At 42.4% G+C, this 16,850-nt stretch overlaps 1 protein-coding gene across 3 annotated transcripts in view; it reads left to right on the top strand.

Moving 5' to 3' along the window:
* LOC127572752 (contactin-associated protein-like 5) overlaps window positions 1–16,850 on the top strand; it is a 1,205,714-nt gene that overhangs the window by 599,837 nt on the left and 589,027 nt on the right. For all 3 annotated transcript variants that reach the window (XM_052020359.1, XM_052020369.1, XM_052020350.1), the window contains exons 9-10: window positions 1,613–1,762; window positions 8,043–8,214. In XM_052020359.1, the coding sequence (XP_051876319.1) occupies window positions 1,613–1,762; window positions 8,043–8,214 (322 nt within the window). The remainder of the gene's footprint in view (window positions 1–1,612; window positions 1,763–8,042; window positions 8,215–16,850) is intronic.

The raw sequence follows: 16,850 nt of genomic DNA, 5'->3' as shown, positions 1-16,850 counted from the left end.
AGGCTATGAGGTGAAGAGAAATCTGGGTGTCCTATACATGATTGGCTAATGTACAGGTATCGCAATGAATTAGGAAAGCTAACAGAAGGTTATTGTTTATTGCTGGTGGAATTGAATTCAAACATAGGAAAGTCATGCTGTAGCTCTACAGGGCGTTGATGAGACTGTATGAGGAGTATTGTGTAAATCTGCTTCTTTGAGGAAGAACATTCAAAGAATTGGAAGCAGTTCAGAGAAGGTTTACTAGGCTAACATCCGGAATGGCTGAGTTGTCTTATGAGGAAAGGTTGGACAGGGTGGACCTTCATCCACTTGATTGAAACAGAAAAGATCCTGAGGAATCTAGAATGGGTGGACGTGGAGAAAATATGTGAAAGAATCTAGAATTATGAGTTGCTGTTTAAAAATTAAGGGTTGTCTATTCAATAGCGTAATGCTATTACAGTGCCAGCAACCCGGGTTCAATTCCGGCTGCTGTCTGTACGTTCTCCCTGTGTCTACGTGGGTTTCCTCCGGGTGCTCTGGTTTCCTCCCACATTCCAAAGATGTTCGGGTTAGGAAGTTATGGGCATGCTAAGTTGGAACCAGAAGCGTGGCGACACTTGCGGGCTGCTCCCAGAACACTCTACACAAAAAATGCATTTCACTTTGTGTTTCGATGTACATGTGACTAATTTAGATGAGAGAATTTTTTTTCTCTGAGGGTTATGGGTCTTTGGAACTCTTTTCCTTAAAGGGTGGCAGAAGCATAGTCTTTGAATATTTTTAATGCAGAGGTTGATAGATTCATGATAAATAAGAGAATTAAAAAATTATCATTGATTGATGTAATTGAGGAGTTGAGGTGAGAGAACACCCATGATCTTATTAAATGGCAGAGAAGGTTAGAGGGGCTGAGTGGCCTACTCCTGTTCTTATTTCATATGTTCACATGTTTGTAAGTCCAGCCCCAGGGAGGGGAATAACTTCTTTATCACTGACCCCTGTGGATCATTCCACAGTGGAGATATGTGCAGGAGTGGACAGTTCCGGCAGAGTGGGGTAGTCCAATCCCATAGGCAAAGCTAAATTCGAGGACTGCGAGCGAGGCAGTGGGGTGGCATTCACTCCTTATCCTCCTTTCCTACTTACCTTCCCTCCAAAGTTTCCATCACCACCCTTACCCTGTTGGGTTTTCTGTAGCCTGGTTGAGTGCATTAGCCTTGGTTAAATCTGTAAAATCTGAAGAAATAGGAACATTGAAAAGTTGAACTCAAAACAGAAAACAGTGGAAAAAATAACAGGTGAGACATCTGTGGTAAGAAAAAAACAGAGCTGACATTTCAAGCTGACCTTTTATTTCATTTTTTTTGAAATTGCAAACTCATTTCCTCAGAGAAGTTCGTTTTTCCGCATCTAGTCAGGTCTCTGCAAACCACTGAATTAAGTAGGTTAGACCTATGTTTGAGATTTTTAGGGGTTTACATCATGCTTGACTACCTAACAGGGATTAAGAATCACCCATATGTCAATCTACCTCAATAAACCAGAGAGCAGCCTTTTCCACGTAAATCTATGGCCTCATGAAAGAATTGTGGTGATCTCATGTTAATCGGATATCTCATTTCTCCAGGTGTCAATCTGAATGATGGACTGTGGCATTCTATTAATTTGAACGCCAGAAGAAATCGTGTTAGCATCATATTGGACAATAATGCTACCTCAACCTTTCATTCAACCATACAGATGCAGATTTACTCTGGGAGCAGCTATTATTTCGGAGGTGGGTGTTTATCAGGCTACTGCATCTTTTGTGTGCGGTCATTTTCAATTAATTTATTTTTCCAATGTAATCCATCTTCCTTCTGGCATAAGAAATATTTTAGAACTGGAGCCTCATCTTTTGTTTGAATTTTTGGCACTGAAAGCCGATGTAATTTACTTATTTTAATTCAATACAGTCCTATTGTTCAGTGATGATCACCATGTGCTTAACATCTAATCATCCCTTTATTTCAGTAGTCTGGTGCAGTGTGTACCTGATAAATACTTAATGTTCTTATAAGTTTGATATATCTTCAACTGTAATCATCAGAAGAGCTGGTGGCATAAATCTCTGAACAACTTGTACTAATCTGGTGAATGAAATATCCGCTCAGCAACCTGCAGTCATGTAATATCTTTAACAGCATTAAGGAAAATGGCATGACAATTGAGTACTTTTTTTGTGTACAGTATCACAAAACAACTGTCAAGTTCAACTAAAAGGCAGTGGAATGTTTCTGAAAACTGGCTGTTTAAATATAGCTCCTTGTTAAATTTTCTGCTGCGATTTTATTTCTGGCTGATTTATAACTGGACAGAGTGGCTTGTTACCTGAATTTTTCCTGTTAGCTAATTCCATTGGCAAATTTTGTACATCCTCTTTCTGAGCCCACATTAGGAGCAGTGAAGATATTGGGCCAGGTTTTTCACCTTGCAGTTGAATGATAGAAAAATAGGGGGCTATGTGGGAGGGAAGGGTTAGATAGGTCTTGGAGCAGGATAAAATGTCGGCACAACATTGTGGGCCGAAGGGCCTGTACTGTGCGGTAGTGTTCTATGTTCTATGTTATGCTCATTTCCCTGTGGAATTCCTCAGTCCTGGCTTATATCAGGTCAGCATCTTCCACTGTGCCACCTGGGCTACCAGCTGTACTGATGGAGAGTCCAATGGGGCAGTGTAAGCCTCCACAGACCTCACAGCTTAGGTCAGCAATGCCACCTATTGAAATGTAGTCATCCATTGAAATCAATGGGAAGAAACAAAAGTCCTTTTCATATGAAATAAAAGTTAAAATACATTTATTTAATTGTTTTAAATATTTGGGTGCTTTTTAGTACTTTGATTATTATTTTTTTTAATTAGTCAAAGAGTCATACATCACAGAAACGTGACCTTCAGCCCAACTGGTCCATGCCGACCAAGATTCCCATCTAAGTTAGTCCTATTTGCCCACGTTTGGCCCAATCCTTCTGAGCCTTTCCTATCCACGTACCTGTCCAAGTACCTTTTAAATGCTGTTATTCTATCTGCCTCAACCACTTCCTTTGGCAGCTCATTCCATGTACTGACTACACTCTGAGTGAAAAAGTCAATATTAAATCTCTCTCCTCTCACCCTAAACCTATATCCTGTTTCTTGAATCCCCAAGCCTGGGAAAAGTCTTTGCTCATTCACCCTATCTATGCCCGTCATGATTTTATACACCTCCATAGTATCACCCCTCATTCTCCTACACTCCAATGAAAACAGTCTCAACCAGCTCACCCTCTCTCCATAACTCAGTCCCACGACTCCCAACAACATCCTCATAAATCTCCTCCATACCCTTTCCAGCTTAATAACATCTCTCCTATGGCAGAGTGACCAAAACTGAACACAATATTCCAAATGCAACCTCATCAACATCTTGTACATCTGCAAAATAACATCCCAATTTCTTTACTCAGTGCCCTGACTGATGAAGGCTAGCGTGCCAAAAGCCTTCTTTACCACCCAGTCTTCGTACGATCCTACTCTCAGGGAACCGTGTACTCCTAGATCCCTTTGTTCTAAAACACTCCCCATTGACTGTAAAAGTCCTACCCCGATTTGTCTTCCCAAATGCAACACCTCACACTTATCCAAATTAAACTGATTTAATTTTTTTTAAATATTGGGACATAGCTTCTGTTGCGCTTAAATCTCTGGTGCCTGCCCTTGGCCCACAATCTATGTTTCAGTCTGGCCCCAGCACAGATTTCCTCTGTGAAATCCAACTCCTCGAAGTTTGATGTGGCAGACTGCAGCATAGGGGCAGTCTCAGGATGGCCAGCTGCACTTGTGTAACGGCTTTGACAGCCGGCGAACTGCCACCCACAGATTGACCAATTGTCAAAGCTTTCACTGAAATTTAACAATCTGAATAGATAAACTGGGAGATGATTTTTCAGCAGAAGACAATGCCTTGGATCACTCTGGAAGAAATGGCCTCAGGCAAATCGGCAGCAACGGCAGGGCACTACAAGATCTACCCCCATCATTCCTTATAAAGTTTGCATATAGAACATAGAGCACTATAGCACAGTACAGGCCCAGTGGTCCACGACGTTATGCCGACATTTTATCCTGCTCTAATATCTATCTAACCCTTCCTTCCCATTTCTCTATCATTCATGTGGCCATCTAAGAGTATCTTAAATGTCCCTAATGTATTTGCCCCCCACAACCTCTGCCGGCAGTGCATTCCACGCACCCACCACTCTCTGTGTAAAAAAAACTTACCCCCTTGTACCTTCCTCCAATTGCCTTAAAATTATGCCCCCTCATGTTAGCCATTGTCGCCCTGGGAAAAAGTCTCTGACTGTCCACTCGATCTATGCCTGTTTTTGATCTGGTGTAACTTCATATCCCCTTCTAGGGAAAGGCCGGTACAGGTTGATAATTGGTATTATCATGGTAACTCTGTTCTCTGTATCCTCTAACTATGGCCTTAGGCTGCCAAACGTTTACAATCTCTCCAGATTGACAGTCCACCTATATGCCCTAATTTTCCATAATATGGCCATGGTTTGGCCATCCATCTTTGGTAGAACCTTCAGTCATGATTGTCTTGATCGAAGAACATTTTCCTTCAATAAAATGGTGACTACACAGAGAATATCAAAACATCAGATAAAGGAGCAGGAGTACCCAGTTCAGCTCCTTATGCTAGCTCGGACATTCAATGAGACCATGGCTGTCTTTTTTCACCTCAATGCCACGTTAGCCCCAAATCCCTTGATTTCCTTAATATCCAACAATCTGTCAGTCTCTCTTTGGAATGTATTCAGTGACCCAGTCTCCACAGCCCTCTTGGGGTGAAAATTCCAAAGACTCATTGTCCCCTGTTGAAGACGTATCTTCCGATTTCAGTCCTGAGTGGCCAATCTCCTATTCTGAGACTGTGACACTTGGTTCTAGACACTTTAGCCAGGGAAACATCATCCTTACGTCTCACTAGTCAAGCCCCACTAAAATTATGTGTGAGATCACCTTTGACTCTTCTAAAATCATATAAGATATCTTTATTAGTCACATGTACATCAAAACACACAGTGAAATGCATCCTTTGCATAGAGTGTTTTGGGGGCAGCCCACAAGTGTCACCACGCTTCCGGCGCCAACATAGCATGCCCACAAATTTCTAACCTGTACGTCTTTGGAATTGGGTGGAAACCGGAGCACCTGGAGGAAACCCACACAGTCACAGGGAGAACATACAAACTCCTTATAGACAGCGGCCGGAATTTAACCCAGGTCGCTGGTGCTGTAAAGTGTTACGCTAACCGCTACACTACCATGCCTGCCCCAGTTTTCTTAATCTCTCCTCAAAGACCAAACACAGGATGAATAGGCTGTTCAGGATGGAGATGAGAAGAAATTTCTTCATTCAGAGGATGGCGACTTTCAGAATTCTCCACCCCAGGAGGCTGTGGCTGTGTTTATTCAGAACACAGATTAACAGATTCCTGGACATGAAGGGGATCAAAAGATCTGGTGATAGTGCTGGACAATGGTCCTGAGCCATGATCTTAATGAATAATGAAGCAGTCTCAACGGGTTGAGTAATCTGTTCCTATTGCTTATGTTCTTACAGTTCTTAAATTCTCCTGTCTCTGGAATCACTCTTGTGGCACTTTTTTTCCCTCCTATCACAAGCATATAAATCTTGAGGCAGGTAAAGACCAGTTCAATATATTCCGCATGAAGTCTCAGCAGGACCCTTCATATTTCCAGTAGGTTATTTCTTGTTCTCAAAGGCTGTTTCAGTGAAGGTCTTTATAATGTGTGCCTAATTGGTTGCTACACTAACTTTTGGTAACTTATGTACAAGGACACCCTGCTAACTCCGAACATCAGTCTCTTTCCACCTGTATCTCAATTATACATCGTTGCTGGGGCATATTCAGATTTTTGTATTTCTCTGCCCTTCATCAAAAGGCTTCTCAGTGATGACTTCAAATATCTCTTTTGACTCATCTGTCTCTTGTCTACTGCCACCATTCCCTCCCGTCAACTGGAGAAAAGACTTTGGACAAGTTCTAGAGCAATGGGGTTTCAAAAGTGATGCTGTTGTCCTGATATTGATCATTGTTGAGAGACTCAGGGGTGAAATTAATCTTCAGTCACCAGAAAAATAATGGTCACTGTACTCAGTCTTCATCAGCTGTCACATAACTAGATATGCAGAGTACCCTGGCCAGCGATGTTGAGCACATATTAAGTTTAAGCAAGCAAATACTAATTTATCCCCCTTGGTCCATACAATGACTAAGCTGTCAGACTAGTCATCTAGAGACTAGGACCTAAGAATCCAGAAATCCAATCCCACCATAGCAGATGTATAATTTAAATTGTTTATTAAATAACCTGGAATTTGAAGGAAAAATCTTTTATTTATTTCAAAAATAAACTTTATTCATAATAAAATATACAGTATCTTCAAAATGAAAAACACAGTTTAAAAACTTTTTACAAACTTAGTGTTATTTGGTCAATACATTCGGTAGTGGGCCCCCTGGGGTGATACACCCTTTCAATGTTTGAGGGGCTTCCCCACCTGACTCAGCCCCTCCATGTACAGTAGCAGAAGGAGCCCGGACTGTGGTCCTTCACCACAGAGCCTTTAGCTGCACCGAGCTTCAGTGCGTCCTTCAGCACGTAGTCCCCCAGCCTGGAATCTGCCAGTCGGCCGCATTCCCTCACGGACGTCTCGCTGTGATGGAAGACCAACAAGTTTCGGACAGACCAAAGCGCGTCTTTCACCCAGTTGATGATCTTCCAGCAGCACTCGATGTCTTTCTCAATGTGTGACCCTGGGAACAGTCCATAGACCAGAAAGTTCTCTGTTACAGAGCTGCTTGGGATGAACCGAGACGTCCATCTCCACACCCTCTTAGCGAGGGCAGTGTGCATAATTTGAAGAGAAAAGATCTTGGTGACCCATCTGGTTCACTAATATCCTCAAAGAAAGGAAATCTGCCATCTCTGTCTGGTCAACCATGTTTATAACTCCAGACCCACCAATCTGGTTAACTCTTAACTGCCCAATGAAATGGACTAGGGTTCACTTTCACTATAAGGCATGGGAACAGACCTTTGGCCCATCAGTTCACACCATCATCAAGCACCCATTTATACTAATCATACCTCACTTATTCTCCCCACATTGCCACCTACTTCCTTCAGATTCTACCACTCACCTACACTCCAGGGACACCTTACAGTGACCAATTTACCTACCAACCTACAGTACATATCTTTGGGATGTGAGAGGAAACCGGAGCACCTGGAGGAAAATTATACAGCACAGGGGAACGCGCAAAGTCCGCACCATCAGCACCGGAGGTTGGGATTGAACACAAGTCGCTGGATCTATGTGGCAGCTGGTCAATGAGCTTGTACCGCTGTGCAAGGAGTGCCAGGGATAGCGGTAATGTAGGATGGTGGCACGGTAGTGTAGTGGTTAGCGTAACACTTTACAGCGCCAGTGACCTGGGTTCAATCCCGCCGCTGTGTTTAAGGAGTTTGTACGTTCTCCTTGTGTCTGCGTGGGTTTCCTCTGGGTGCTCCAGTTTCCTCCCACATTCCAAAGGTGTACAGGTTAGGAGCTGTGGGCATGCTATGTTGGCACCGGAAGTGTGGCAACACTTGTGGGCTGCCCCCAGCACATTCTCAGTAACGCAAAAAGATGCATTTCACTGTGTGTTTTGATGTAAATGTGGCTAATAAATAAATATCTTACATTGCAAAATAAAATATGTTTAAAAAAAAGCACTGCAGCCAACTTAATATTAAGGCAGGTAACAATGTCCGCATCATCTGTTAGTAAATCTAAGTGCTGGCAAAAAAATAATTGTCACTATCTTTAAAACTGGAACTGGTCTTTCGGTCTATAGCCAATGACCATCTGTTTAAGAGGGATAGAAACACAGAACATAATTGACTTTTGTTGTTTGCAAGCAGCTTCTTATCATCTGATGTGTTTTCTATTCCAAAGGTTGCCCAGAACAAACTGTTGCCACTGATTGTTTAAATCCCTTCGGTACATTTGAAGGCTGCATGCGGCTCATTCTGATTGACAACCAAGCAGTGGATCTCATTTTAGTGCAACAAGGTCTGCAGGGAAACTTCACTGACCTACATATAGATTTGTGTGGCATCCAGGACAGGTAATTGTATGTCTCTCTTTGTACAACCAAAAGATCTCTCCTATGTATATGCACTTTCACAGACAAATGAATATTGCTTAAAGACTCCAGTTGTTTGCTTGAAAAGTATTACATTTCAGTGGAATCAGAATTACTCAGTTTCAAATAATTCTTAGGAGTCATTGGGCCAAGTCTTGTGTTTAATGTTATTTATTTACTAAAACACAAACATATGAATTAGGGGCAAGAGTAGGAACTCCAAATTCATGTCTACTTGCAATATTCTTTCATCTCCTTTCCATCAAGCATGTAGCGAAATGTAACTTAGTAATATTCTGAGACTATGCTTCCATTGGATTTCGAGGGAGAAGTTTCATCACCCTTGGAGAATAAACATTTCACTTCTCTCTCTTAAGTGGGCATCACCTTATTTTAGAACAATGACCCATGGTTCTAGATTCTCCAACAAGAAGAAGCATCCTATCTGCATCTACCATAACAAGGTATGAGGGACCGTGTGCAAGTGCCTGAACTATTTCTCAGTCTCTGCCTATTTGTTTCTGATCAGTGAAAATACCCCCACGACCTCCAGCTTGTGGGTTCAGACCAAGGACATTGAGTCCCTGCGCTCTGTCTGTAACTGCAATCTGTATCTCCCAGTTGCCAGTCACTTCAAGTCCCCCTCCCACTCCATCACAGATATGTCAGTCCTCGGCCTCCTCCACTGCCAGGAGAATTCCAAGTGCAAACTGGAGGAACAGCACCTCATTTTCCGTCTTGGAACCTTGCAGCCTAATGGCATGAACATTAAATTCTCCCACTTTAAGTAATCCCCACACCCCATCCCCCAAACATGCCTCTTCTTCCCTTTCCCAGCCTATCTCTCTTTCATCTCCCCTTTTTTTTTCTCTCTCCTTACCCTTGACCAATTCCCTGGTGAATCTGCTCTCCCCTCCTCCCCTGCACCTGCCTATCACTATCTCTTACCTGCATCTATCTATCACCACCTTGTGCCCACCCTGCCTCCCCTCTTTTGTCCACCTATCACTGCTCTGCTTTTCCCTCCCATATATTGGGCTTCCCCTTTTCCTATCTTCAGTCCTGAGGAAGGGTCCTGACCCGAAACATTGACCGCCTGCTTTTCTCCACGGATGCTGCCTGGCCTGCTGAGTTCCTCCAGAGTTATAGTGTTTTTCATCTAGATTCCAGCATCTGCAGTTGTTGGAAACAAAAGAGGGTGCTCCGTTAAATTGTGCAGAGCAAAGACATTGACTGAGACCATACAATGACGCAGGATGTAAAACAATGACAGAAGATAAAGGCCCACTTCCAGCTTTGTTTGCTAGCAAGGGAATTCGGGGAGTGTGACCTCCTGACACCGACTCACCTCTGTGACTTCAGTCTCCATTTGGAGGGGGCAGAGGAGTCACCAAGTCCTCTGTATTCAGAACGGTTGTTTGTGGCTCTGGTAAGGATAATGGCTACAAGCAACTAGCTGGGTCCAGCAAGAACTATTGAAATAAGGGCTAACCATACTTTATGCAACTGCGTAGCAGTATTTCATGGTGTTGAGTCATAGGAATGTCTCAACCAGTGAAGCTAAACTTTTAATATGAGGGAATCTTGAATCTTCCAGTCCTGGCTGAAGGCTCTGACATCCCTTGGGCTGCAGTTCTACAGTAGCCACCTGCATTCCAGTACCATGACTATATGGCCACTTCCCAATCAGTGAGTTGCAGAAATGCTGATCTTTCACCAAAAGGTTATATCTGGATACTTTTATTGCATCACTATCAGGAACTTAGGTTATTCACTTTGTTTTCCCTCTTTCCCCTGTCAGCCTAAATAAATGGAACTGCAGAATCCCCACCACCACCCCATATGGCTGTGACTTCAGTCGAAATTCCTTTGTCAGTGGTGTGTACACTTTCCATAGTTGCAGGATTCAAGTTGGGTGCAATAGATTTATGACCTTGTTTTTCTCCAGTTGAGCTTACTGCAGTGATGTATCTTTTGAATGCTCTTATTAATGGTTGGATTTTTCTGTGTGCAGGGTCCTGGGGATAGGCTCATGTTGGTAATTCAGAATCGTCTTTATCAGCTATGCAATTAGACATTTTGCATATTACACATACAGGTTGCAGTTGAATTGTGGAGGAAAATCAGTTAAAAATAAATACTTAACATTAATGCAATCCCTTATCACACTGAATTGCAGCCAAGGGCTCTACACAATGCAGTTTTATTGAAATGTGTTGAATGCTGTTAAGTAGGCAGACATAGCAGCTGTTTTGCTTCAGCAAAATGGCAGGAGGAAAGCTGTGTGCTCATGTGGATTGCTCCATTAATTCAACTCCGTTTCTTCGGACTTCAACAAGAGGACAGAACAATGGTTAGCGAGCTGGGGATTGGGTTTTCTGACCCAAAGTGAGACAAAGACAGGAGACCGTGACACTGTTATACAGTCCTGATCACCACACCGCAGGAAGGATGTGGTTGCACTAGATAAGGTGCTGCTGAGATTTATGTCTGTTGCCAGAGTTGAAGAATTTTATGAAGACAGATAGACAAGGCTGGGGCTGTTTTTGCTTTGAACAAGAGAGATCAAGGGTGGGTGGAGATTCAATTGATGAAAATAAAATTATGAGAGACCCATACAGGGCAATTGGAAATGATCTTGTTTTCTTTAGCAGATAAATCAGCAACCAGGGAACATAAACTTGAGTCAATTGCTGTTAGGATTAGAGGGGATTGAGGAAAATAATTTCAACCAAAGAGTGTTGGGGGTCTGGAATGCATTATCTGAAAGGATGATGGAGGTAGAAATTCTCACCATATTTAAAAGTAATTAAAAACAGAAAATGTTGGAAATACTCAGCAGGTTAGGCAGTAACCACGGAGGGAGAAACAGAGTTACTATTTCTGGATGATGAATTAGGAAAGGATAAAAATTAAAGATGCTTAAATGTTGCAGAGAAAGAAGACAGTAGAAGACAGTCTGTGATACAAGGGGGACCAAAAGAAACTGAATGAGATAAGTGGTGGTGATGGTGCCTGCTGAGGGAGGGTGCTGAGGCTTGTTGATAGCGGCTAATCTACCTGAAGCAGAGGTAAAGAGAATGAACACAGAGCAAAGAGGGAAAAAAATTGCTGGATCTGTGAGAGACTAAATGCTGCTGTAAATCTAACATTATCTACACCAAGGAGTAACTTACAGTAGCCAAATAACTTACCAGCTTGTCTTTAGGAGGAAACCAGAGCACCCGATGGAAACACAGGTGGTCATGGGAAGAATATGTAAACTCCACATTCATAGCACCTGAATTCAGGGTTGAACACGGAGCCCTAAAGCTATGAACCAGCACGAGTGCAGCGGTTAATGTGGCTGCTTCACAACACGAGGGACTTGGGTTTGACCTTGACCTCAGGTGTTGTTGGTGTTGGGTATGCACACTCTCACCATGTGGGTACCTGTTGGGTTCTCCTGTTTCCTCCCACATCCCAAACACCTGTTGGGAGATTTATTGGCTGCTGTAAATTACTCCTTCATGCAGATAAGTAGCAAAGTACTCAAAGTGGATTGTTGGGCACGTGAGAGAGAATAAGTTACAGTCTACAGCTGAAAAGGGAATGGGACTGATGGGGCAGGCACGGTAGTGTAGTGGTCAGTGTAACGCTTTACAGCGCCAATGACCTGGGTTCAAATCCCGCCAAGGAGTTTGTACGTTCTCCCCGTGTCTGCGTTGGTTTCCTCCTGGTGCTCTGGTTTCCTCCCACATTCCAAAAGATGTACTGGTTAGGAAGTTGTGGGCATGCTACGTTGGTGCCTGAAGCGTGGCGACACTTGTGGGCTGCCCCCAGAACACTACACAAAAAGATGTATTTCACTGTGTGTTTCAATGTACGTGTGACTAATAAAACTATCTTATCTTATCTTATCTTAATTTCTGCTGGGAGCTGAATCCAATGGGCAGAATAGCCTTCTTCTGTCTAGTAATAGGTAAATAAAAGGGAATGGTGGGTATACTTAGCAGGTCAGGCAGCATCTGTGGAGGTAGGGAAAAGGGAGGTAATGTTGAAGATTAATGACCAATGCATAAGGAGGAGAATTGTCAAATATTTTGAATTCTGGGGCAGCTAGATCCTGAAAATCTAAGGAGTGAAAATTTACCATGGGTATACCAGAATGCTCAGTTGATGTTGCAATCAGATTAGTCATGACTTGAGGGGCCGATAGCATATTCCTGCTCCCAATTCAAATGCCCGTGTGCTCTTAAACCTGATTAGCTGGTTGCTTGAAAGACCAATGTTGAGTGCTAAAGGTTGCAACAATCTAGTCATGAGATGAAATGCTGTTCCATAAAGTTGTGAGTAGTTGGGGCGGGTACAGTGATGACGTTTAAGAGACACTTGGATAAGTATGTTGATAGGGAAGGTTTAGAGGGATACAGGCCAAACGTGGACAACTGGGACTAGCTTAGGTAGGTACCTTGGCTGGCCTGGATGAGTTGAGCTGAAGGGCTTGTATCTTGAGTCCTGAAGAAGGGTCCTGACCCGAAACGTTGACCGCCAGCTTTTCTCCATGGATGCTGCCTGGCCTGCTGAGTTCCTCCAGCATTACCGTGGTTTTCATCTAGATTCCAGCATCCGCAGTCCTTTGTTTCTCTGGGCTTGTATCTGTGCTGTGTTACTCTATGACTCTATGTGACACCAAAGACACAAAGATGAGTGGGAATGGATCATAACATCGTAACAGAATGTTGCTTTGCACCACAAAGTTCTTTAATACCATGAAGAAAGTTGAAGGTGATGAGAAAGGGACAGAGAAAGACTGTTTCACCAGCGATAGACCAAAGTGAAAGAAACCCAGTGTGCTGAGGATGACTAGGAACTAGGATGTTGGATATAAAAGGAGAAAGGGATGAAGACATGAAGCAATTTATAAGTGTAGATAGAATATTGAACAGAGTGTGATTGGAAAGGAAAGTAATTGGAGGTAAGGAAAGCACTGGTGTTAAATGAGAGGCACTCAATATGAGATATAATGTCACTATGGAAATTTATATGAATTCAGCAGATGAAACTTCAGATCCTTGCCAGTGGAAATAGAAGAAGCAATGAATCTGTTTTATGGTATTGGCTGAAGGAAAAATATTAACATTTTTGAGAACTTTCTGTTCCTTGGCAAGTACTGTGAGTGCTTAAACAGAAGGTGTGATATCTAAAAAGATGGAAGACTTCAGTATAAAAAAAACTTCTCACGTCCCTTTTCAAAATGTCCAAAGGTATCTTTACAATTAAATGTCTATCCTCTAGAGTTGGTACCATTGTAATGTCGGAAACATGGCAGTCAATTTGTGCACATCAAGATCCCACAAACAACAGAGCAGTGTTGGCCAGTTTAGCTGATAGAACATAGAACAGTACAGCACAGGAGCAGGCCCTTCGGCCCACAATGTTGCACTGAACTAATTCAAAGTCAAAGTCAAGTTTATTGTCATATACACAAGTACATGTATGCACAAGCACAATGGAAAAGTTACTTGTAGCAGCATCACAGGCACATAGAATCTGATAAGCAGCATTCACAAGAAAAACATAAAGTAAACATAAATTCTACCCATTTTTTTACAAGAAAGAACAATTAGAACAAAACAAAATACCAAGTCCATTTTAATGCAAAATGCTCAAAGTGGTCATAGTGTTGTAGTGATTTGGGTTGTACCGGTTGGTTCAAAAACCGAATGGTACAAGAGGACATGGCCTTAGGGTGAAAGGGGAAAGGTTTAGGGGGAACATTAGAGGGAACTTCTTCACTCAGAGTGGTGGGAGTGTGGAATGGGCTGCCATCTGATGTGGTAAATGTGGGCTTGCTCTTAACTTTTAAGAGTAAATTGGATAGATACATGGACGAGAGAGGTCTGGAGGTGTATGGGCTGGGGGCAGGTAAATGGGACTAGCAGAATAATGTTTTGGCACAGACTAGAAGGGCCGAATGGCCTGTTTTCTGTGCTGTAGTTTTCTATGGTTCTATGGTTGAAGGGATTAAGCTAATGATGCCTAATTACACTAATCCCTTCTGCCTGCCCATATCGCTCCATTCTCTGCATATTCATGTGCCTATCTAAGGGCCTCTTAAACACTTCTATTGTATCTGACTCCACCACCACCACCCCTGGCAGCCCATTCCAGGCACCCACCACTCTCTATGTAAAAAAAAACTTGCCCTGCCCTGCCAGGCACATTCCTATGCTGTACTGTTCTATGTTCTATGCCCATCTCCTCTGAACTTTTTCCCCTCTCAGTTTAAATGCATACCCTTCAGGGCTCTCACCTGAAGGACAGAACCTCCAAGGTGACACATCCTGAGTAACAATCTGGAGTGTCAGCACGAACTATGAGTTCACATCATGCTGTTCGACTCAAAGCAACAATCCAGTTGTTAAGGTGGAAATGTAACATAAGGTAGAAAACAGAAACTCAAAAAATGTGAGGTTGCACACTTTGAGGGAGATATAGAAGAACAAAAATACCTTTTAAAAACTGGGGATGTTCTAGATGTTGGAGTGCAGAGGAATCTGGACATGCTGGTTGTGAGACATTAAAAGTGGTTCATGCAGTATAGCAAGACAAATGAGTTCTTGCCCTTTACTTCAAGTTGGTTGGCAGCTGGACATGACCAAGTCTGATGAGCCTTCATTTGGAGTACTGTGTATGGTTTCATTCTTCTATCTAAATAGGACTTGGATTCAGTGCAGCAAAGGTTGATAGGATTAGTTACTGGACCGGATAGGTTGTTGAGTAAGGAGAGATGCTCACCAGACTTCGGAAGAATGAGAGGTGATCCCATTGAGTTGTATAGGATTCTGAGGAGGATTGACATAGTCGATGCTGAGAGACTGGAGAGTCACGGATTATCGGAAACCACCTTGTGATAAAGTGTTTAGCCATTTACAAAACGATGACAAATGTTTTTGCACAGAGGATTGCAAATCTTCACAGTTCTTTACCATGGAGGGCTGTGAGTCCTCAGTCACTGAGTATATAAAAGACAGATCAACAAACCTTTGGACACAAAGAGAATTACAGGACATGGGCATTGAGAGAGAAAGTGGACTTGAGGCACAGGGTCATCAATGATTTCACTGAAGGACTAAGCTGTCTCTAAGGGCTGAATGACCAGGTTTTCCTTTTTAGCGTTCTTTCAAATATTTTGTGACTAACAGCAGTGTTATGCTTTTACCTTTTTGACTTGGCTGATATATTTGTACTTCAAGAGATCATAACTGATTTAATGGATTGAAAACAAGTTAATTTTACAGCTCCATATATTATAAGAAAGAACATTTTGTTGGCGTTTTTCAAGAGTGGAGGGACTCCCAATATACTTTGCAGCCAACTTCAGTAATGTGCAAGTGTCAAGATTGACACCCACGCACCAGGAAGGAATAATGAAAATATTTTAATTGAACATCACGGTTTGTTTTGCTATCACTTTACTTTTCTACGTTTCTGGTAAAATTAGCAGGAAGTTTATTTCAAAAGGAAAATTACAGATTTAAAAACACAAGCATTTGAGAATTGGTACTGAGAGACATGAAGGCTCTTCTTGGGTTATCATAGAGTCATACACCGCAGAAAAGGCCCTTGGGCCCAGCATGCCCGTGCTGGCCATGGTACCATCGGTTGTGCCTGGAATCACATTGTAGATGATAGGCCAAAGCTACGCAATAACAGTACAGTTCAAAAAAGCAGTGCTTCCAGTAAAAACAGTCAACGTAATACATTATTCAACAGGATTTGGTTCAATCATGGTCGATCAACACTTTAACTCAACCCATTTGCCTGACCTCCACATTTAAGATTAAGGTTTCTTTACTAGTCACATGTACATTGAAACACGCAGTAAAATGCATCTTTGCGTAGAATGTTCTGGGGGCAGCCCGCAAGTGTCGCCACACTTCTAGCACCAACAGAGCATGCCCACAACTTCCTAACCTGTACATCTTTGACATGTGGGAGGAAACCAGAGCACCTGGAGGAAACCCATGCAGACATGGGGAGAACATACAAACTCCTTACAGGCAGCAGCTGGAATTGAACCCGGGTCACTGGCACTGTAATAGCATTACACTAACCACTACGCTACCGTGCCGCCCTGCATTTGCTTTCATGACTTTCCCTGACAAGTTTACAGTTGACCACTCACTCCAAAAAATTCTGCGTTTTTTTTAGATGAAAGAGTTCCAAACTTTATATACTTCTGGACAAATACATCTGGTGTTAAGGAATAGGAACATGAGTAAACCATATCATCTCTCTGGTCTTTTTTGCCATTCAGTAAAATGGTAGCTGGTCTGACCTTGCCCTCAGCTCCACTTGAAGTTCAGAAGAAAGAGAAGCCTTTTTGATTTGTTCTTTTAGATTTGTCTGCTTTGCATATTTCTGATTTTTGAGGGAAAACTGGAACAGCTTGTGCAGAATATATCAGTTTTTCAAATCCCCTTCCAGACAAATAGAATTAAAATGTTTTGTCATTTTAAGTAAATACTCCTGACAATGACGATTTTAGAGTATTTCTTTCCGCTTGGTACATTGGGGCTTTATATAAAATCACTGAGCAGATCATTATATGATGTTTTATAATAGATGGCATC

The sequence above is a fragment of the Pristis pectinata genome, chromosome 1 (genome assembly GCF_009764475.1).
Source record: "Pristis pectinata isolate sPriPec2 chromosome 1, sPriPec2.1.pri, whole genome shotgun sequence".
NCBI lineage: Eukaryota > Metazoa > Chordata > Chondrichthyes > Rhinopristiformes > Pristidae > Pristis > Pristis pectinata.
This window is presented reverse-complemented; position numbering and strand designations above follow the sequence as displayed.